The following is a 24,042-nucleotide window of genomic DNA, read 5'->3' on the forward strand; positions in this document are numbered from 1 at the left end:
CAAGCAAGATGCTATTTCCCCTATATTTGAAGCTTTTGATTAAAAAAACTATAATTTGCGACAAAATTTTTGTTCTTACAAATTATATTCAATTTTAAGAGATGTTTTTGTGTATAAATAGTTTGTTTAAAAAGATAAGAAGAAAAGTATTGACATCAATTTAACATGAAACAGTGGCGGTGGTGGGGGATTAGGTCAATTTTTGCATGAAAAGTTCATCTGGCTGGCCCTATTCTCTCTACTCAGGAAGATACTCAACTCTGACGGCAGATGTGAGATGAGCGGTGCGACTACCTGCTGTGCAAGTTGTAAACAGATTTCACCAATAACAATGGTATGGTACCATGTGCTTATTTACTTAGTTTGATGTTTGGTTATGATGAATTAATATTGTCACAAGATATTTGTTGGATTTGTTACTAGCCCGCCCAGATTAGGTTCAGGCAGGTTGTTATTTATAATGTGCAATGAATCAGTCGTGTCCGTATGTATTGTATGTGCATGCACTGAACTTCTGAAGTGATTGATTTATGGATGGGGGATGTCCCACTGCACATGGAGGTAGAATTCTACCTCCATGCACTGCACTAGCAATGGCGTAGTTTTTACATGGAGGAAAAAAATTCATTCTTCCATGGATGGTTCAACAGCCTAGGCTAGGGCCAGGTTAGACCCAGTGACTGGGGCGCTGTACTCCTTTTAAACAATTTTTGACTTCATCTGTCGTACTAGCGCCCCAGGGAACGGCACAGAATTTTAACAAATACCCTGTTTTTCGCGACACCCAGCCACAAAAAAATGCCTCAAAATGACAAAAAGACCAAACAAACTAGCTCAAAAATCGCCTACTCTATTCTCGATACGTCTAGGATGTAACATCAGGCATTTAATTGTACTCACGATCATTTTTTAAACTCCAAATCGATGATTTTTAACTCCGCATCGTGGAGCGATTGACAAGTCTGCGATTTTCGGATGTGTATGGTAACGAAACATGGCGTCGCGGTGTATAGATCAGGTGGTAGTCGCATCACGTGTCTTCGGTTTGCTGGTGACGCGTTGTGGGTGAATGTCCATCACTGGCTGTTTAATGCTACACTTGTTACAGGCGTTGCAGCGAATGATATACATTGTACACTGGGATGGGTACAGGCGCTGCAGCTAGCGAGTGCCCACGTGCGTTCAATCATGGGCAACGTAACTTACACGGTGCCAGGTTGTTGGAAAATTATCAGAAAGGGGGTGAAAGGTTCTCAGAAAGGGAATATTGTCTGAAAGAGGGGATGAAGTCTGCTGGTCTGGATTTTTCTGGTCATCGCCCCCCCCCCCCAAAAAAAAAAAAAAGAAAAAACGAAAAAAAAAGGGAAAAAGATGATAAATAAATAAAAACCGCTGTACTTCATCTAGGCCTACGATTTTTGTGCATGTTAAATTGCTTCTTATAATGTTTAGTGCTGCCAGTGTCACTGTAGAAAAAAAAAGCGTTCAATATAGACACATACCAGGATTTGCTGGAACGCTACCCTCAATTTAACCACGCACAAAAATCGATGAAGTACAGCGGTTTTTATTTATTTATTTATCATCTTTTTTCCCCTTTTTTTTCGTTTTTTTCTTCTTTTTTTTGGGGGGGGGGGGGGGGGGGGGGCGATGACCAGAAAAATCCAGACCAGCAGACTTCATCCCCTCTTTCAGACAATATTCCCTTTCTGAGAACCTTTCACACAGGGCACTCGCTAGCTGCAGCGCCTGTACCCATCCCAGTGTACAATGTATATCATTCGCTGCAACGCCTGTAACAAGTGTAGCATTAAACAGCCGTTGATGGACATCCACCCACAACGCGTCACCAGCAAACCGAAGACACGTGATGCGACTACCACCTGATCTATACACCGCGACGCCATGTTTCGTTACCATACACATCCGAAAATCGCAGACTTGTCAATCGCTCCACGATGCGGAGTTAAAAGTCATCGATTTGGAGTTTAAAAAATGATCGTGAGTACAATTAAATGCCTGATGTTACATCCTAGACGTATCGAGAATAGAGTAGGCGATTTTTGAGCTAGTTTGTTTGGTCTTTTTGTCATTTTGAGGCATTTTTTGTGGCTGGGTGTCGCGAAAAACAGGGTATTTGTTAAAATTCTGTGCCGTTCCCTGGGGCGCTAGTACGACAGATGAAGTCAAAAATTGTTTAAAAGGAGTACAGCGCCCCAGTCACTGGGTCTAGGGCCAGGTTTGCTTTTAAATTTAATCATGTCTTTATGACTGAACGGCTACAAAAATACAAGCCTACATGATTAACAAAAGTCAGTACTTCCAGTTGTCAATGATGTCACACATGCATCACTGGACTGCATGTGCATGTGACTTGGTGGTCACTGTGGTGGGGGAACTGGGGAGTGGGAGGGAGGGAGGGAGGGGGCGGGAATATTCAATGTTTATGTTTGAAAACAGTTCTTTGTAGATAGTACTTGCGATAATTGATGGTATTGATGAAAAAAAGTGTAGGGAAGGGTCTCAAAAAATGCCCATTGCTAAGGTAACAATACCTAAAGAAAGGCATAAAATAGGGATGGCCAAACAAATAAAAGTGTCCCACAAAAAGAGGGGTCACAAGTAATTTACTTTTTTTGTTACCAATATCCGTCCCATCTCATCTCTGTTACAGGTTAACTTGTTGCGTCTTCCAGTTCCTTACCAGGTGAAGCGTCTATGACTTAAGTCTGTTGTGAAGCATACTTCTTGTTGTTTTTGCTCAGTACACCACTCGCTGTAATTAAAGTGGTTGCTGATTGGTAAACCTAGCACCATGGGGAGCTCTCGTGCCAGCCAGTACTGTGGAATCTTCTGGGCGATGTGTAGAATTGGAACTCACAGGGTAAAACGTGTTCACATAATTGTAGCTAATAATAATAAATAGACCATTTTTATGTATCACTTTTCACACCCGAGGGGTGTCTCAAAGCGCTTCCGGCATTATTACCCCTGGTCACTAGGCCTTAAATCATTCCTTAAACCATCTCAGCTCCCTGGGGAGTATACAGCCTGTGCGCAATATATGCGCTACTCGGCTAAACCAATCACAAGAACCATCTCTGCCCTCACAGGTACCCATTTACCCCTGGGTGGAGAGAAGCAATTATAGTTAAGTGTCTTGCTCAAGGACACAAGTGTCATGACCGGGATTCGAACCCACACTCTGCTGAACAGCAGCATCAGAGCTTGAGTTCGGTGGTCTTATCCATTCGCCCACGACACCCCACAATGACACATTTGAGTTTGAAATAGAGTTCATGCTTTGTGCCAGGAACTTAATTACAAAACTTCGGCTCCGGCTCAGTTTGATTTTTATTTGTTAATTGTGATTGTGAAGCAAAGGAAACTAAATTACTTTACCCATGTTGAGCCACTGTGCAAATTGTACACTGCTTCGAAATTGATGATGGAGTCCAAACTCAAGCCCAAACTGAAGTTATGCTCCAGTAGAAATTTACAATTTACTCAATTTAATGAGGAGAAAATGTCTTGGTGCCCTTGCCCTTTCAAAAACAAAGCATACTTGTCTGGAAGATTATTCCAAAAGTCTATACTTGTTGTTATTTGATTGCAGTGTTGTCAGAAGCTTTGCTGTCAGCGTGAGCCACCACCTAGACCACAGTACACTGCAGTCTGTCTGGGGCTGTCTGGAGCAGGGAAGACCACCCTGCTTACTCTGCTGTGCGGGGAGAAGAATGAAGAAATTGTGCCTACAGTTGGTAAGCAAGTTTCTTGCTAGAATTAGGAGATGTGGTTGTCAAAAAATTGGTATCAACTGGAAAAAAGGGTGTCTTAGTTGCTCACTGGTTCATACTTTACACAAAAGCGAATTTCCAAAGCAGTCGGTTACGTTCAGTGCACTTAAAAACTCAGCCACAATGCGCCCATTTAATGTTCGCTTTGCATTCGCAAGTATGAACTTAATATGTAATTGACACGTTTTGTATGAAGCGGGGTGCCAATAAAAAAATTCCAAATTCAAGACTTGATAATATCCAAAAGGTTCTGATTGCCTTTCTGGTAGAGCGGTGTTTTTGACGTCATCAGGACATTTCCATTTATAAGTATTTATTCTCATATATTCAGAATATTCCTGTCCTTTTAGGTGTAGCAATAGTGCCCCCTTTTTTTTTGGGGGGGGGGTGTTACTCAAATGATTAGTTGATCTAGCAAAATGTTTGAATGCATATGGATAAAAGATAGCTTTGAAATAAATGTGTTTTAATTTCTTTGAATTACATTGCAGGTTTCAGTATAAAAGCAGTTCCTCTTGAAGATGCCGTACTAAACTGCAAAGAGTTAGGAGGTAAGTCTCAATAAGTCTTGCGGAATGGGATGATCATGTTCCAGAGAAAGTTGCAGAGAACGACCAGGTCAAGAATGAATCCTCTTGGGCTTCAATGTTCAGACTGATCATGTTATAGAACATAGGCATCTGGATTTTGTAGTCTAAGATTGGACAAAGGTGTGTCATCTCATTGACACAGCGTTGCTGGGCGATATATGGGTACATGTAGCTTTGAAGGAGATGGAAAAGGTCCAGAAGTGGCCAAGACCTGGCCAGGGTACCTCTGAATGGGGTATAGGTGAATGTGGAAGTAGTCTTTGTGTTAGTTTGGTATGAGCACTTGGCACAATTCCCAAAGCACTGGGGTTGAAATAGGCACATCTGTAAGTGTAGATCTATAGTTTACACAATGTATGCTGGTTTAGGGGCCATTTATTTGCTAGTTTCCAGAGTCGGTCCTTTTTCACCCGTTAATACATCCCCATGTGATCGGTTTTGGCCAATCAGAGTTATTTAACTGTCTGAGGTATTAATTCATAAATAAATAAAAATAGTAACACATTACTCATTTTCTAAGACGGGTTTTATTTATCATGTCTCAAAGCGCATATTACATGTTTTTGTTTTATTTTATTTTACAGGTGGGTCAAATATACAACCTCACTGGCATCGATATTATGAAGGGACTGAAGCCATTGTGTTTGTTCTTGACAGTGCCTGCTCTGACAGTGAATTACAAGAGGTATATATAACTTGTTTAACCCTCCTACTGTGTGACCCTTCAATCTCATCTACTGTGGTATTTATGATGATAAACTAGCTAGCAGCAATATTGTATCTTGTGGATGCATGAACACAACACAAAGTTATCCCTCCTACTGTCTGAACCTCCAACATTATCAAGGATGGTTTTGAAAGATAGATAAACTATGGGAGCCTGCAATATGAAATGTAAATGTTAAAACACAGCACACAGTTAACCCTCCCACTGTCTGACTCTCCAACATCATCCACTGTGATATGTAATTATAAATAAACTATGCCAGCCTGCAATATGAAATGTGAATTTAAAAACACAGCACACAGTTAACCCTCCCACTGTCTGACTCTCCAACATCATCCACTGTGATATGTAATAATAAATAAACTATGCTAGCCAACAATATAAAATGTGAATGTAACAACACAACACACAGTTAACCCTCCTACTGTCCAACCCTTTAATCTCATCCACTGTGGTTTTGAATGACAGATAAATTATGCCAGCCAGCAAAATGATATCATGTGGTGTTTGCACACAATACTCACAAGTACAAAGTTGGTTCTATGCACAGTTGTACCACCTTAATATACAACTTTGCAGTTAAATGGTCTCAAATGGCTGGTCAAATTCAGAAATGGAAATTTGTACACAAAATAGTATGATTAAGAACTTAAAGAAAACAGGTTGAATTAGCACCAAGTCTCATAATTTGCAAATTCTTATTCCGACAGGATTTAGAACTAATCATGCTAATACTCTTTTGAAAAAGTTTTAAATGTATACTTTTGTTGTTGGAGTAGAATTCATATGACAGGCAATTCATTTTTTTCTGTAAATGTCTTAAAGTTTTGTATTGCTTGCTCGTAGGTATCGGATGTGTTATCCACTACCCTGACGCACGCCTCCTTACTGGGTCTACCTCTTCTGATTCTAGCCAGTCACCAGGATAAATCATCAGCTCGCGATAAAGACCAGGTAAAGTTCCATCCCGAGGGGCCGTATTTATGACTCGGCTTATATAGGGACCTTTTCAAAATTAGTCAAGGACAACAATTGGAAAAGTGCTGTCCAAGGTTTTAAACCGGTGGTTAATTCACCTTATTTGAAATTGGATGTCAGAGAAACAATGGAAGAAGTTTACAGTACCTAGGGTTACAATTGTTGACAACCAGCAAATACTTAGATTGCTAAATAATCAAAGTCTTATATATAGCGCACACATTCACCAACAAGGTAGTCAAGGCGCTTAGTATATATTTATACAGACAGATAAGTTATTGAAGTTATGAATTATGAGACCCAATTATTTACCACCGTTATATAATGGTTTACAAGGTGCTACAGCGCATTCATCAGCAGCCACGTCAGGAACACCTGGGGGAACCCCTTCTCTTTTCGATAAGTGCACTGGGTTCCTTTACATGAGTCACACAACACATGGGACCAACGGCTTTACGCCGTCCAGTCCGAAGGACGAAGCCATGGTTAAGTGCTTTGCTCAAGGACACAAGTACAAGTGTCACAACTGGGGGATTCGAACACACACTCCGCTGATCAGAAACACCAGAGTTTGAATTCAGTGCTCTTAACCGCTTGGCCACGACACTTCCATAAGGGCCTCCGTTCTGAGCGTTACTGACAAATACATTGCACATTCAAACATGCAGGTGACAAGGCCTTCTCAGTAGCTGTACCCTGATGCAAAAACTCGTTACCTCTCAACATTTATCATTCATTCAGTCAGTCAGACGACGTGATGGGATCGAGTGATGGGCCTCCTATTAACACGTTGGTCCTTCATTGCTGTATGAAACTCCTCCCGTCTCAGGCCAGAGTCCCTGGCACAAGGTGTCCACTGTATGTGACCCGAGTAGGGACCCATAGCACAAGTCTGCTATTCAATTCAAACCTAAACTCACTTTTTTTTCATCTTAGAAGGTTCCTGTTCAATACAACGTTTCTCTCTGAAATGAAATGCCCTCACCATTGCAATAATTGGAAAATGCGCTTTACCATGTTTACAAATGCTTGTATTATCATTATTTATCATAATTCAAAGTTTCAAATTTTCTGATTAGCTGTACTGTATTTCCATATGACCACAGCTTTCCGATGCCCTCAACCTAGACAACTTGAGAGCAGGTCGCGACACAGTACTACAGCTCTGCTCTAGGGACGACCTTGCCAGTGCCAAAGAAGGGCTGACCCGCTTAGCCCAAATATTACACACTACAACAGACAGTGAAGAGGACAACAGGGTGTGATGAAGACATCATTGTGCTTGCCACGTTGCAATTTGAACTGAAATCCGGACCCAAATAGAGATGACTCCAAGGTGACCAAATTTGTGCTGAAAATCTGTAAGTTTTTTAGGGTAGAAGCCCTGGAATTTCATCTTTGAAAAGGCAAGACCATTTTCATTTTGCAAAGGGCACTTCCATTGGAAAATCTTAAAGTCAATGGGAGACTTTTGAAGGGACACCAAGACCATAGCCTCCATGGAAGGCTTGTAATTCCAGGCCCGTGGTAGGATTTGCCCTGGAGCTGTATCTGCAGGGGTACGTCGATGAACGTCTTTCACAATACTGTTTAAAAAAAGAATGCTGATTGTTTTGTAGTGGTCGTCAAGAGCATTTTGTGTGTGCTTGCATCTCTGGAGCTTGATTTAACATTGGATGACGATATTCTAAGTAACAACGGCAACAGATTTGTTTGTGTGTGGATTCGTCGGCTGTAGGTCTACAGGAGACTGTATTCAAAGTTTTTAAAAAGAGGAAATAAAATTATGTCAATCTGATATAACAGTATTGAGTAGATTTAAAAGTTTAGCAGAGTCAGCTTAGACCAAACGCCATGCGCCTAGATGTTCGTGATAAATTCATGTGTTAAATGGGTTTGTTTCAATTTAAATTTGTGTAAGTAGTTTCAGGGTGTGAACATTTTTCTGTAAAGAGAAGACGTAACAGGTTTCGATGTTGTAAGAAGTTGCAAGGGTCGTGGGTTCGAATCCCACCCGAGTAATATGCCTGTGTTTGGTTTATTTTGTAGAGGATAACAATATTTTTTACGAAATTGATGCTTTGAGATTGTAAATTATAACAACACATCAACTGAATTAGGAAACTTGTAATGTCTATAGATTGTGTAAGTTTTGCACAGAAAGTTGTGCACACTTTTTCAGAATTAGTTAAACGCTTCCTAGTTTTCTATAACACAATTATTTTGAACGGCAATGAGACAAAAATAAGTGTCATCATTATTTTCCCAAAGCGACGAATGTGTCCTTTCTTTTTTTCTACTGCTTGGAAGTAGATTGGTAATCAGTATTCTACAAATGTACCTACATGTAGTTAAGAGAAAAACTTGTTCTTTGATTTGTTTTCTGAAGCAAAAGTAGATATCTGGAGTGAACATCTGGAGATGTACATGTAGTTCAGATTTTATACAAGGACATGTCCTGTATCTTTGTATCTACTGCAGTAAAATAGAATAGGAAACTTTCTGTGTTGTTTACTTTCTGATTCGGAGTGAACTGTATTGTTCTTGAAGACTTACTATTCATTTGTTCTTTCTTATAAATATAGCAGAGTGCATTGTTTAGAAATTCTGTGTGTATAGTTTTTTATAAGGTTTGCTTCATGTCAGCTTTTGGTGAGAAGGCTTTGAATGTCTAGAAAATAGAGCCAGGAATGGACAAAAGAATACATGAAATACTTGCAGTGCAATGCTTTTTACAAAATTGTAATTTATAATGGTTTATAAAATCACGTTCAATGCAATTGGACATTCATTTATCATCATAGGAAATTAACTGATGTTTTTTTTTAATGTTTTTTATATATACCAGCAGAATTTTAATCATCAGGAAAAATCTGTAGCTATAAGCAACTGCATGTTTATAAGAATATCTTCTTCTTTTTATTTTAGTAAAAATGGAAGAATCCCTGCAGGTTTTTTTTTTGTGGTGAATTAAAAAACAAAGTATTGAATGTATTCTGTACATCTAGATGTAAATGTATTATAGAATATTGTATTCACAATTTGAACTTTGCCGTGTGCTTTGGGCCAGTCAGGGCTCAATTTTGTATTAGATGAATCGTGCATAAAATCATATTTTAGATTTTTGCCTAAAGCTTTCCAAAAGCTTCCGGTAAATTCGTGTGGGTATATTGCCAAATCTGAATTGATACGGCTACAACTCAACTGTAGTTAATGCTACTCTCACACTGAGGAGAATATGCTAGCGAATCTGCTTACAAATGGAAATATTAGACAATCGCACAAACTAACATTGGCCGTGTCTTCGTAAGCGTTGGTAACAAATTTGGAACTTTCACAAGTTACTGTACTCCCCACCTCCTTAAGAAGATCGGTAAGAAACTGTTTATAAGCGTAAGCGTTGGCAAAGTTCGTAAAGGCATTGGCAAGCATTGCTAAGCATTCGTAATACATTCATGAGATATTGGTAAGGAGAGGGCCGACTGAGGACGATCGAGGGGTGAGACCGAGATGAAAATTGTCACTATCCAATTGCCATTTTTTGACAAATTCATCGCAAAATTCAAATATTCATCTTCGCAAGGACATTCGCCAAAGACTGAGATCAACAATGCAAAACCCTTCCTAAATTTCAGCGAAAGTTGTTAAGACGACAATTCGCCATCGGTTTTTGTAAGCATTGGTAACCCATTGGTAACATTGGTAAGGCGTGCGTATTATTCGTAAAATATTGATAAGGAGAGGTCGAGGGAAGACCAAGAAAATAATATTCACCACCCAATCGCAATTTTGGGGCGAATTCATCGCGAATTTCAAATATTTATATTCTCAAGAATATTCGCCACAGGATGTGAGAGTAGCATTGTTGCTCAGGAAATCCTATAATGACGTCACCGTTCAAATATCTACCCAACAAAATGGTGTCTGCAAGCGTGTGCTTGTGTGAGTGTGCGTGCTTTTGCAGTGGAAATCAAACCGGGACTGCTGCGTGCTGCATGTTTCTTTGATGTTCGCATTTAGATGCGCATACGGTTTGCCCTAAACAAGACGGGGACTTTCATAGCAGCAAAGGGGTTATTTAGTCGGTCTACACATGTATAAGGCAAATGAAGCAGTTAACTAGCCGTAGCTGTAGCCATCAATTTGGACACGGCTTAATCGCCAAAACTGTCAGATCTGTCTTTTTTTTGTATCAAAAGGACAGTGCTCTTTTCATTAGTCTTCGTTCAGGGCCTTTTCTTAAATTATACCCAACCACACCAACATGACCAATGTGTTCTTTTGAAATCTTGCAGTTCACCATAAAGGCATCCGCCCAGCCTTCAAGCTAATAGCTTTAATTGGCCATGCCTCCAATCAGTGTTCAGCCTGACAAAATCCTGTTGTGTTTTTTTTTGTATTTTGTGTTTGTATGGAAATAAATATTGATTGATTGATTGATTGATTGACGTAAGACTAATAGCGCTCTTGATGTTTATTGTTGAACTTTGACCAAATCAGTGTAGATCACTGCTGACTTTGACAGAAAACTGATCTTGGCGCCCTGGACTGCTGGAGGTGTTTTATTTATTCTTCGTTTTGTTTTTGTTTTGCTGTGAAAAATAAAAGTGATATTTATAATTTGTTTCTTTTTTTCACCTCTGGGTGTCTGTATTTTCAAAAATAAATGTACTATATGTATAAATGCTGCATTAATCTTTCAAAATTATGTCTGTATGTCTGTAAACCACTGTACTGTATGTATTATACAAGTATGTATTGTCGGGGCTTGTACATGTACTTTAAAAAAGAAAAACCCCTGCAAAATCTTTTTTTGAATTTACATCTAAATTTTGGAGTCGTATTGGCAAAGAAAAAAAATGAACTACATTCATCAGTGAATCTGTAAAGGTCCATTGTAGATGCACAGGGGAAAAAACCCACTGGAGTACATGTACACACAACCGTTACCACCCCGTTGCTAAAACTACTGCAGCCGATTTCACGAAACGAATCCTATCTCGAGTTAGGATGGGTTCAATGCGTCCTAACGTCTGTTGATACGGAAACTAACTCAACCTATATTGTAAGTCCTAAGATTACTCCTAAGTTAGGAAGAGTTTGGTGAAATCGGAGAGTGGCCACTGACCAGCGGTTGGGTATATCAAGCCCTGCTTTGTCTGTATCTGTCTAAAATATCTGTTCTTGTTTACGTTGCTCTAGGGTTGGTTTCTGTCTCTGTTCTTACCAAGCGTATTATAATAATTATAATAACTAACTCTTACATGGGACATATAATTATTTATCTTCCAGTACACGCTAATCCTCCAAACAGATGCTCAAACCGTAGAATGATTAACCGACGATAACCTACTCCGTGTTTTTATATTGCACTCTGCGTATTAGGAGTGTGAATGCGTCACACTCCGCATACGATCAATGCAAAAGTTACATTCTAAACTTTGCGCGTGCAAAACAAAAAACAAAAAGATAACCAAACACAATTGACTTAATGAGGCTGGAAGATAAATTCGTTATCACACTTGCGCTAGTGGAATACGAAAAAATAGCGTGTCTACTGCGTCATCCTCGTTGGATATGGGTCGCAGAGGAGCGCTATATTTTTCTGTTTTTCACTCGTGCTTTTGTGATAACTTATAGTATCAGTGCACTTTATATCCTGCCGCGTGGTCATTGGGCCAATAACAATCATGTTATCTTTCTAAGCTACCTACTTCTACCCTCACAGGTTCTACCCCTTGGTGAAGAGAAGCAATTATAGTAAAGCATCTTGCCTATAAGGGCACAAGTTTCATGACCAGGATTCGAACCACACCCCGATGACTTTATCACCTGAACTCATGACCTATTGCAAAGCAACTTCACTTACTGTATCATTATAAAACATAGTTTTAATAATAACTTTTAACAATTTCAATTGGGACAAAATTTGCTCTCCTGAGTGTAGAACCACTTACTGTATCATTTAATATAAAACATAGTTTTAATAATAACTTTTAACAATTTCAACTGGGACAAAATTGGTTTTCCTGTAGAACCACTTACTGTATCATTTAATATAAACAGAGATTAAAAACAACTTTTAACAATTTCTGTTGGGACAACATTTGCTCTTCTGTAGAATCAGGCGTATCTGTTTGTTTGCTGTGTTCATATTATATTGTTTAGGAATTTTGTGATGTAGTCAAGGGAGCCTACATGAAGCAATGCAATGACCTTATTATTATAAGTAAAAAATAAATAAAAAAATCTGGGGGGGGGGATATTGCTAGCAATATCAGTTTAGGTATTCATCCATATTGTAAATTTATTTCCTTTAAAGGCAGTAGTGGACACTATTGGTAAACTCAAAATATTTATTAGCATAAAACCTTTCTTGGTGACGAGTAATTGGGAGAGGTTGATGGTATAAAACATTGTGAGAAACGGCTCTCTCCGAAGTGCCTTAGTTTTCAAGAAAGAAGTAATTTTCCAAGAATTTGATTTCGAGACCTCAGGTTTAGAAATTGAGGTCTCGAAATCAACCATCTAAGCGCACACAACTTCGTTTGACAAGGATGGTTTTTCTTTCTTTATTATCTCGCAAGTTCGATGGCCGATTGAGCTCCAATTTTCACAGGTTTATTATTTTATGGATATGTTGAGATGCACCAACCGTAAAGGCTAGTAAATTGTACCAATTGTGTCCACTGGCTTTAAACAATATTTTATTTATACCAATATGATTTGTATTATCTCTTTACAGTCCGTCCTATACAAGGACAAATGACCTGAAAGTACCACTGGTGAAGTTGTTCTTAAATATTATGTGGGATTTTGTCTGATTTTACTGTTCTAATAATGGCTTGAAAACAACCCAACTTTGGTTTTTGTTTGTTTGTTGTGACTTGATTCAATAACATTTGCTGGTGCAAAAAAAAAAAAAGATTTGTTTTTGTTTGTGGAACGGACCCTTGTGGTTGATAATGTGCTCTCAAATGAGTTAAAGGGAAGGTTCACGTTTGGTAATTACTCAGAACAAATATTAACTTAAAAACTGACTTGGTAACGAGCATTGGAGAGCTGTGGATACATATATAGTATAAAACATTGTGGGAAACGACTCCCTCTGAAGTAATGTAGTTTTTGAGAAAGAGGTAAATTCTCACTAAAATAATAAAAGACCTCTAGCTAGAAGTCTTTTATTCCTATCTGAAAGCACAAAAATTTGTCCAACAAGGGTTTTTTCTTTCATCATTTTCTTGCAACTTTGATGACCGATTGAGCGCAAATTTTCACAGGTTTGTTATTTTATGCACATGGTGGGAGAAGACTGGTCTTTGACAATTACCAAACGTGTACACAATGTACCTTCCCTTTAAAGCACAACTGTGTCTGCCTTATTGTTTCATTTTATGTGGTATACTCTTTCAGAGAAAGGTGTGAAATATCCTGTCATTCGATGTAAACAATTAATTGGGTCTGTGCAGGGATTTTATTTTTTGTCAGTCAAAGAGTCAAATTCAATTTTGGTTTAAAATTGTGGAAAACAGGAATGAATTAAAGAAATTCCTCAAGAATAAACAGATCCATTTATTTGCAAAGTGAAATCATTTTATATTTTTGGATGTTACTAACTTTCCAACTGGATGTGTCGGACACAATGGCATTTTACACTATTAAATTTAGGTCTTATACTTCTGTTTGGGGTGATCAAAGAATTTCAACTTGAACGGGATTTGAACCTGCGACCTCTGGAATATGTTGTAGGTGCTCCAACAACTGAGCTAGCTGGCTCAAATGCTGGCTTGCTCCGCATTTTGAAACTATCTCTGTTATAGGGCGCCAGCCAGAAGCCATTCAACCTACTGCCAAAGAATCAGGGTTAACAGGGGTGGATTTCACAAAGAGTTAGGACTAGTCTTATATCGAGTTAGGACCGGTTACTCGTCTTAACTTAGGACTATCCATGCAATTTGTATATCTCCTAGGACTAGTCCTAAGTTAGGATAAATCCCAACTCTTTGTGAAATTGACCCCTGTTCCCACCCAAGTTCCAAGTTTACAAAACAAAGGTTAAAGACACTGTACACTATTGGTAATTGTCAAAGACCATTCTTCTCACTTGGTGTGTCTCAACATATGCATAAAACAACCTGCCTGTGAACATTTCAGCTTAATTGGTCGTCAAAGTTGCCAGATAACTATGAAAGAAAAAACACCCTTGTCACACAAATTTGTGAGCTTTCAGATGCTTGATTTCAAGACCTCAAATTCTAAATCTGGGATCTTGAATCAAATTCATGGAAAAATCCTCTCTCGAAAAACTACGTCACTTCAGAGGGAGCCATTTCTCACAATCATTTATATCATCAACCTCTACCCATTACTCATTACCAAGTAAGGTTTTATGCTAATAACTATTTCAAGTAATTAACAATAGTGTCCACTGCCTTCAAGACTTAAAACTTGTTTCCACTTTCACAATAACTCTCACCTATAATAAATGTGCCACAAAACTCAGTGAATTTAACCTTGGAGCCCGTCTTTGAATGTACTTAATACCATAAATGACAATACACCTCATACAAAACATCAACAAAATTATGAACGCTTAATCATATCACTTGAACAAGTCAAATATTTATTTACATTTTTGCTTCTGAAAACTCACAGCCTTTACCAAGTGAAGAACTATTCAGGGTTTGGAGGAAAGAAATCGCAAGATGTTTGAAACTTAATAACCAGACCTATGCAACTTTGCAATTGCAAAGAATGTATAACTGTGTATCATTTTTCACTACTCTATGGCACTTTTGTTCAAGAGAGAAATTAGCCAAAAAGTTGCATGCCTGAACAAATGATACCAATGAACAAGCCAGATCTTTATCACATGGCTGTTTAAGACCTAATCATAAAGGAAAACAGCTTTTGCTATGTCCTTAATCACGTTTCTCCGTTTCGACTGTATTAAACCAAAATTGAATGATCCAACCATTTCATTTATAAAGTTGTGGCAATTTTAGTCCAAGTGTAGTAAGAAATCATGCAAATCAGAAATGAAACATTAACACCAAGTGCTTACTAATAATGCAACTCACTCATTGGGTTAGATCTGTGTAAAAGATCTTCACAAAATAACTATAAATTTACACGTCTGGGAAACCTACCTACTGAATCAGAGGAGAACAACCCAAACACGCTTAATTTTTAAAAATAATTTAGGATAATCGCGGATCTACTTGGTGGACACTCTGGTCTTCTTGTCCCATGAGAAATTAGCTCCATAAGATTTAGGTTTCATGGCCTTGACTGAAGGCTCTTCGATCTCGTACCACCATCCTAAAATTTATGAACAACAAAAAAAGGAAAAGAATTAGCATCAAGTGAAACAGCTAAAAAAGGCCCATGATCAAATCAGTGTAAATATCTTCATTATCTTCAGTGTAAACATCTTAGTTGCCTTCTTAAAGCAGTGCAGGGTAAAGACAATACTTTCGGTTTTTAGAACCGTTCAATTGCTTTAATCCTATATAAGATGTATACAATAAAGCTAACCTGTGAACATTTTAATTTGGAAAGCCCTAATAGCTGAATAGGAATACATACGATACACAGTCTGAGAAAAACACTTCTCAGATTTAAGCTTTGGGGCTTAAAAACTTAAATCTTTTTAAATATCCACATTTCCTTAAAGTGAAAAGATTATCAAAATACTTTGCAATATCGAAAGCTGCTGTACTTCTAACCAAGTAGGTTTTTATTCTTGAATACATTCATTAGAAAAAGATGTTCATTTTAACAATTCGAATTTGAGGATGAAATATGGAGAACAAATTAAGAAATTCTTTACAGTGGTTGTTTATTTCCATTAATTTTAAGAGTGATAACCAAACATAAACCTTCCCTTTAAAGGTAGGGTCAAACTTTGGTCATTACCACAAAATGAAACTGTGTTGGTAGTTAGCATCAATTCAAACTATTTTGTTTGAAGTGCCCCCATTGATGAGAAGTCAATCAAGGTGTGTCAACAAATGTTGGCGACATTTTTAAATTTGCGAGGTTTTTTGTTTGGATGCTGCCCTCAATACGTTCAAAGTTGCTGTTGGTATACATGTACTTGTACCCATGATTCCATATGAAGAGCATCAATAATGAAATAAATTCAAAAACCCTTACCATTCTTCTCAGCAAATGTTGAAGCTTCTTCCTTGGAGCAGAATGACAATGATATATTAGAGAGAGGATCCGCCCTGGATAAGGAGAAAACAAGGAATTAATTCAGTTAAAGTTTTTATTTTTACACTTTGTTACGGGTCATTCCGTGTCAAATCACCCCACAAACAGGCAATTTTAAACCCTGCCCACGTCAAATTAAATTTGGTTTATGGGGTAATCGTGGCTCAACAAGCTCAAATTTATAATTTCGGCTCCATCCGATAAATGGTTTTTGGAGCTACGGCATGCTCTTTCTTGTTGACTTCTGTCAAAATGCGCCTGACTGCCGATATTCAAACGACCATAAATCGGTAACCATTACGAGTAGGTCAAATTGGTTGAAATTGGTGTCTTTGAAATGGAAAGTGCATAAGCTTTCCAAATCTGTTTTAACTTTTTTTTGTAGGAACATATTTAGGTTTAATAACCTTTTGACCTCTACTTTGACCTTGGATTTGACCTTATGGACCATGTGATCTACTCCATGTACATGTATAAGGCCCTGTATTAAAAGCTCATTGTCCATCATCTTTACTTACAAGTACATACATTAGTTCAGAAAAAAATACCCCAAAATGAGCAGGCAACAGGTACATGTACTATCATTGGATCAAGAAATGTTCAACAAATTGTACTGACGTGGAACCCCATCCCATGAGTGGATTTTCCCATCTCTCTCTCGTCTCAAACTCCAGCTTCCATTGATGGGTGTTGTTGGTGCCAGACTGCATGGCATTTCTGGCTGGGACAAAGATGCGGGCACGGCGCGTCTTGATGTGTTCATCTGGGATGCCAGACACTGCCGTGATGTCCATCTAAATTGAAAACACATACAATTGAAAAGACAGTGGTTAACAGTTTCAATCATTTTTTTTTATGAATGCTGTTACAAAGCTGCCCCCGCTAATTGTCGCCCTTTACATAGTTGCCCCGGGACAGATTCAATCCCAACAACATGAACAAAGTCGCCCTGTGTCAAAGTTATACATGTAGGGATAAAGTCATTTCACAAAAGTGACCAAAATAGTTTGTTTTCGTCGTGATGATTCAACTCTTTATAAAGTCTTCCACAAAGGTTTTGGCTTGAGGTTTAGGGAGAAACATCCACCTGCAAGTGTTTGTAAAATAGTTGGTAAAAAAACAATTTTTTCAAAACAATTAACAAACAGGTAACAACCATCCTATCACCAAGAAATGCAAAATAAATTATGTTTTTTCTGTTTGGGTTTGAAATTTGAGACCACTTAACAGATGATGTATGTAAATTGATATTACTTCAATTTTAAAATAATAACAAGAAACAATTAAAGTAGGGCTTGAAATTGAAATTTACGACAGCTTCACACTTTTTTTTACAATCAATTTATTAAGAGGCACAATGTAAAGTACAATTTACATGTGTATGAACAGTCATTTCAATTTAAAGACTATTAAATAAAGAAAAGTAATAAAGTTAAAACCATCTCGTTTACATCACCCTGACATTTTGTTCAAAGAAGTCCTTGCTTGAAAACAAATTGGAATACAATTTACTATATTTAAGCGGAAACGTTTGCGGTATACATTGTAACACCATGACAATGGCCGGCCCATGAACGAGTCACGTTAAATGTAATTAGTGTACACGTTTTTTTTGTTGCAATTTTCAAATCATCACATCTGGACAAAGTCATCATTTGATAAGCCCTGTTATGTGTCATATGAATTCCACAAATGTAAGGAATAAAATGAGGTATGTTGGAAGTGTATAGGATTTTTTTAAATGGGAGAAATTTGCAATCAAACTACCACGCATTTTGCGACCTTTGAAAACTTAGCGTTTCAGACATGTATCGAAGGTGGGCTGTAATGGCGACAGTGATGAGACCGAGGTTAAAAGCGGAGCTGTTGGGCGCGATCGGTCAATCTGCGCGATCGGTTGATCGCGCTGCGCTATCGACCGATCGCGCTGCGCTATTGATATATCTATTGGTCGCGCAGCAATCGGTCGATCGCGCAGCTATCGGTCGATTGCGCAACAATCGGTGGATCGCGCAACAATCGGTCGATCGCGCAACATTCGGCAAAGCGCATGCGCGATCAACCGATTGTGCGGGAATGGCTCGGCGCGATCGGCCGATTGTGCAGGAATGATTTTGAGTGATCGGCCGATTGTGCAGGAATGGTTATGAGTGATCGGCCGATTGTGCAGAAATGGTTTTGCGCGATCGGCCGATTGTGCAGGAATTGTTTGGCGCGATCGGCTGATGTTCAGGGGCCGAATTCACAAAGATGTAACATTGATTGTAACTGCAAATCAATCGTAGTGTGACGTCACTATATAAATCACTATGGTGATAGTTTACCTGCACGATCGGTCGATCGCGCAACCCATTCCTGCACGATCGGTAGATCGCGCAAAACTTTTCCTGCACGATCGGTTGATCGTGCAAAACTTTTCCTGCACTATCAGTCGATCGCGCAAACCCATTCCTGCACGATCGGTAGATCGCGCAAAGCCTTTCCTGCACGATCCGCTGATAACGGGAAAAAATACTCGTAGCGCAATCGGTCAATCGCGCAAAGATGTCATTGCGCGATCGACCGATTGTTGCGCGATCGACTGATTGTTGCGCGATCGACCGATTGCTGCGCGACCAATTGATCTTAATTTGATTGTTCAATAGCGCAGCGCGATCGGTTGATCGTGCAGATTGACCGATCGCGCCCAACAGAGCCATTTACAGCTCAACAAGGTGGGCTACTTTTCAAGGTACGAAGTGTCCAGGGTACGAAGTGGCAAAGGTACGAAGTGTCCCGACACCTCTGTCATTGGTCAATACAGTAATGAGTAAGCGACTTCGTTAGGGCGACGATCCTGGGCGACTTATGAAGAGGGTGCGACTTTGTAGGGGAGGGGGTAAGCTAAGAAGGGGGCAACTTTGAGTTGGGGCGAGTTGACTGGTTTCCCCCCTCAATCAAACGTCGATATAATGTCAATTCAATGTAGGCCTATGCACTGTCCGGAAACTAGACCACAAAATAATTTTTAGAAGGGGAGTTACATTTAGTGTTTACAACTGCGATATTATTACAATACTTACACTTTTCTCCTTAACAATGTCAACCCGTGTCTCTTGTTGTCCTTCTGCTAACGTCCTCAAGGCTGTAGTTGAAATGCATCGCTGGAAGATGTTGAAATGCGAAGACTTAGTGGCTAAACGACAGAGGGAAGCCATTTTCCTGAAGTTGTGTTTTGTAAATTTAAACTAAAGAGGGCGCTATTTTAAAATATGAAAAATGGCGGCGGTGAAGAAGTTGGCCGAGATGTTGTTAAACCCGGACGTTACACTAGGTCCATTTGATTCATTCCCTGAATTTCAAGAGTTGTTTCCTCCCAAGTATAGGTATGTATTAAAATGGTTGTTGTGTTGTGTTGTCATCACTCTGACCTCTGCCAACCAGCAGCGTACATGTAGGATTTTTGTCTAGGATTTTTTGGTGCAAAATTCAATCATTCCCCTCGCGCAAACAAACTTCAGCCTCCGCTTAGCGCGCAAACTTTATGGCCCGATAGCGTATAATGCCCGATATTGTAAAGTGCACGCAGGTTTAAGCCTGCGCTCTACAAATTCCACACAAATTTCAAGCCATGCGCAAGTTTGGTGCCGTCAATTTTTATTTGGATTACTTTCCGTATGGCGCCACCACTTTCTCACTCATTTTTACAAAAAGGGATATCTCATTGAGGTAAATAAGATACTATATATATTTCATATGGAATGAAAAAGTGGTGGCGCCATACGGAAACTTTTCCTTTTATTTTATTTTTTAACCGGCTTTTGCAGTGTCGAACCTTTTCAGTTGCGATAACGTAACCCTCCTTCCGTCGTCATTCCTCAAAAACTCGATCGCACAGGAAATTGGTAGGGGGAGAGGGATGGTCGTGGGCCCCCTGGGCAAAACCCCCCCTCCCCCCCCCCCCCCCCCCCCGCCACCATCCTTGTGGAGGGATATTTAAATATTACTGGAACACTTTGTTGGCCAGACAGGGGTATGGAGCAATAGACCGATCCATTACGCCCCGCCTCCTTACCAGTTGACCAATCACAGCCGCGAAACCCAGTCACCCTTAGTGCAAGGATCACCAAACGGTTCAAATGGTGATCAGATTTCGCGGTTGTGATTGGTCAATGATAATTGGGCCTGGCTTAATGGATCAGTGTATTGAAATTGTCTTCTTGAAGTTGGCACACTGTCAGCCCCAGACCATGGATGCTACCTCCATGGTCTGACTGTACGCCAGGTTGTTGCATTGCTGTTGCCATTAGGAGATTTGAGTTGCTTAACGAAACGTAGGTGGAATAATTATACTTTTTAAAGTTATTTTCCCATTTACTTTTGATAGGGATCACCCTGATGCCCGTCTTTTGTACAGAGCCTTCCAGAGGCAAAGGAGAGTGTTACGAGAAAAGGTTGCCAAAGACATACAAAGAAGATATAAACGAGATCTTAATCTACACATAGTAAGTTACCAGATCCCTTCCAGCGTTCCTATGTGGTCTGCTGGCTTAATGAGGACCAGTAAATTGTGGCCACTCGGCCAGTAAAATTTATCTCCAAAGATTGTCACTTTTCTAATCGCAGATTATTCTTCCTGTGTGGACACCCACTCCAGATTTTCGGAAATTTATCGACGCTACGACCTTTTCAATTAAATTTTCACAGTTTTTTTTTTTTTTTTGCTATAGGGTTGCAACACCAGTCAGTTTCAATTATCCAATGTACAATCCCTTCATAAGGTAGCAGAATTTCTCAGGTAACGATCAAATTTGTTTTTTGTTTTTTTTGTTTTATCTCTTCCCCAGGGTAATGCGAGTTTGCCAAACCATAGTGGTATGGAGAATCAATCCTTGGAGCAAGCCGTCAGTTTTTTTGAGAGCAAAGAGGCAGAAGTCGAAGCGGTAAATATTTAGGTTGTTCAGATATTCTCGCAATCAAGAAAGTGTCTCCTTTTTGCAAATCTCAACCTTTTAAAAAACTTATTATTTTTAGTTCAAGTTTCTTTGTTGAATACAAAATTATTTAGAAATAACCTATTCAGTTGCCCTGTTGGTTTATTACTTGATATGTAAAAATAAAAAGTTGCATCCCCCTAAGGTGATAAGGTGATCCCTGTGCTGCTACTTCCAAGGCTGTATTGCAAATTTGGGTGTAATCCCTGGCTATACAGCAGTCACAGGCTTCTGACTGGCACTGAAAACAAAGACATTGACAAAACAGGGAGACAATGTTAAGGCTACCTACATGTATGTATATGTATAAGGCCTCAAGCTCAGTTGGTAGATGCCAGCATAGAAGACACTCATCAGCCAGCTGGCTGCCAGTGACAAATTCTCCTTTGAAGTTGTTTCAATAAAAAATTGCCTTATGTTGCCAAAACAATACATGCCATCCAGCGTGAAATAGTTAAATCATTCCTTTTTTTTTTTTTACCATTCATGTACAGGACCTGAAGGCCACAAGGAAAGAGATCGGCAGTCTGGAGCAGGATATCAAAAGGTTATTGTTCATTATAGCAGTCTAGGGCATCAAACTCAAGGTCGGGTGACCAAGCTCATCTGAGTCTGGGTCCAAAACCGACGTTCGGATGATCCGTCCCAACTTGTTAATCGTCCCAACTATAAAAACAACCCTATTAGTTGAGAGAGCTTCTGTACTGTCTCTCCTGCAGCACAAGGGTCGCCCCAACTTTAATAATCAAATAAAAAAAAATTCTTGTAAAGCGCATTACGTCTATGGCAAGATCCAAATGTGCTGTACAGGCATGAAACTAATAAGGGACTTTTGGGACACTAGGTGGCAGCAGACTTACCAGGTAAAGTCCATTGTTTTCGGTAATGTGCGAAGGCTCAGAACTACGTAAACAATGGACATTTACCTGGTAAGTCTGCTGCCACCTAGCGTCCCAAAGTCTCCCATTTGGGACTGGTCCAAACTATAGTTGGGACGATAATCAAGTTGGGGCGGAACACTGACACTGGTGTTCTTAACCAGTTCACTTCAGGAGTTAAAATTGTTTTCCTTGAAACCTTCCAGTACAAGTTTAAGTTTCACTCATTTAAAGATAAAGGTATCGGCCTTGGTATCCTGTGCCCTCATTTGTCTGCTGGTTTTGCATACGCCTAAGGTATTGACTTGGTTTCAGGAATAAGCACAAAACTTGCATGTTCAATATCTTGATTCTACGTAATACTGACACATTCAGGCTGATATGAGTGGGTATGCATAGCTAACAGGATACAGTGCTCAGTGTCTGTACTATATTTCTTAAACAAAAATACCGCTGCTAAAAAAAACCTTTTAAGTTGGAATAAGCTGGCAAGGATGTTATATACGGTAGATAACTTAGAGCTTCCCCTCATCACACAGGCTGCCACTGCTGAGGATCAAACAGTAGACGCATTGCATATGATGTCACAAGACCCACCAAAACAGCGCCCTCACACTGAGGTCAATGAAGATGTATATTGGCTTAGAGTTGTGTGCAGCATGTATGTTTCCGTTGTTTGACAGTGGTTTCAGGAATGCTTTGACAATTTTGTTATTAGCAGAAGGAAACTACATGTCTGTTATGTGTATTTATAACTCACATCAGTCATGTTTTACACAGGTGTGCCCTTCAGCTGGAGAAAGCTAACCCCATTGGTCAGATAAACTGGAACGATGATGAATTTACTCTACCTGAAGAACTGAAGGTATGTAGAAATAATGTTGATGGTGCCAAACATACAAAATGACCTCACACTGCATCAGTCATTTTAAAAACACTGGACACTATTGGTAATTGTCAAAGACCAGTCTTGGCACTTGGTGTATCTCAACATATATGCTGACACATATGGGGGAGGGTGCTAACTGATGTATTTAACCATTCATTATGCACTTTTCTTTCTTATTTTTTTTTTTTTTTTTTTTTTTTTTTTGGGGGGGGACTTCTCAGTCCCTCCTCCCCCTGGTTCTGTGAATGCTGAACAAAATCGTTGCATTTTGTTCCACCAGGCAAGTATAAAAACAAACCTGACTGTAGATTGAAGTCTATAGTTTCACATTCCTGGAAAAAAGCAGGGATTCAATGAATGTTCTTATTAACCTTTTTCCAAGACATTAATTTGTTGGATTTTGTTCTTTCCCCTTCTAGAATTTGGCAACCGCACTCGTTGATGACTCCAGAGTACTGGATGATAAAACATGAAGTAAACCAACAGTCAAGGTGTCATTGCACATCGTCAGTCGTATTCACCAGCAGACCTGTGTTCTATTGATTGATTTAAAACAGTATCTTTATTGGAAATTATTAGTCAATGGCTAAACGGTATTTTGGTGCTTCAATATACCATAGAGAAAGGACCTCTATGATAGTCCTGTCACACCAGGGCCCAATTTTGTAAAGCTGTTAAGCAGATAATCGTGTGGGGTACCAGTCACAGCATGTAAACTGTATGATATTTTGGCTGGTGATACATTTCTGCTAAGCAATATGCTTAGCAAGTTGATGCTGACATGCTTTAGGATTTGGGCTCGGGTTACAACCACTGTTTATCCTTGGAGAATAAGTGCTTAGCATCTGTACTGTATTTAATTAAGAGACCTTTTGGTTATACAAGAATTCAGATGCAAAACACTTTGTAAAAATTGTAAACAGTTTGAAAGGATGTACCACTACCAAGGGTTAAAATAGAAAATTCGCATATAGACCCATTGCATAATATGA

At 39.2% G+C, this 24,042-nt stretch overlaps 3 protein-coding genes across 3 annotated transcripts; 2 read left to right on the forward strand and 1 right to left on the reverse strand.

The window, feature by feature from the left end:
- The first annotated feature begins 88 nt into the window (after window positions 1-88).
- Window positions 89-10,540, forward strand: LOC139941530 (ADP-ribosylation factor-like protein 15). Its single transcript, XM_071938070.1, has 7 exons — window positions 89-334; window positions 2,675-2,884; window positions 3,617-3,761; window positions 4,289-4,348; window positions 4,972-5,072; window positions 5,961-6,068; window positions 7,199-10,540. Exons 2-7 carry the CDS (start codon window positions 2,816-2,818, stop codon window positions 7,355-7,357), a joined length of 642 nt encoding a protein of 213 aa, XP_071794171.1. The 5' UTR covers window positions 89-334; window positions 2,675-2,815; the 3' UTR covers window positions 7,358-10,540.
- Window positions 10,541-14,685: 4,145 nt separating this feature from the next.
- On the reverse strand, window positions 14,686-19,543 carry LOC139941532 (NADH dehydrogenase [ubiquinone] iron-sulfur protein 4, mitochondrial-like). The gene is made up of 4 exons (XM_071938072.1): window positions 19,373-19,543; window positions 16,929-17,104; window positions 16,251-16,324; window positions 14,686-15,413 (listed from the first exon to the last, which is right to left on the reverse strand). The coding sequence occupies exons 1-4, from the start codon at window positions 19,505-19,507 to the stop codon at window positions 15,310-15,312; spliced, it is 489 nt and encodes a 162-aa protein (XP_071794173.1). The 5' UTR covers window positions 19,508-19,543; the 3' UTR covers window positions 14,686-15,309.
- A 9-nt stretch (window positions 19,544-19,552) lies between these two features.
- On the forward strand, window positions 19,553-23,608 carry LOC139941531 (uncharacterized). The gene is made up of 6 exons (XM_071938071.1): window positions 19,553-19,675; window positions 20,677-20,794; window positions 21,137-21,232; window positions 21,778-21,830; window positions 22,942-23,026; window positions 23,470-23,608. Exons 1-6 carry the CDS (start codon window positions 19,569-19,571, stop codon window positions 23,521-23,523), a joined length of 513 nt encoding a protein of 170 aa, XP_071794172.1. The 5' UTR covers window positions 19,553-19,568; the 3' UTR covers window positions 23,524-23,608.
- Window positions 23,609-24,042: the final 434 nt, after the last annotated feature.

Source organism: Asterias amurensis, chromosome 9 (assembly GCF_032118995.1).
Source record: "Asterias amurensis chromosome 9, ASM3211899v1".
Classification (NCBI taxonomy): domain Eukaryota; kingdom Metazoa; phylum Echinodermata; class Asteroidea; order Forcipulatida; family Asteriidae; genus Asterias; species Asterias amurensis.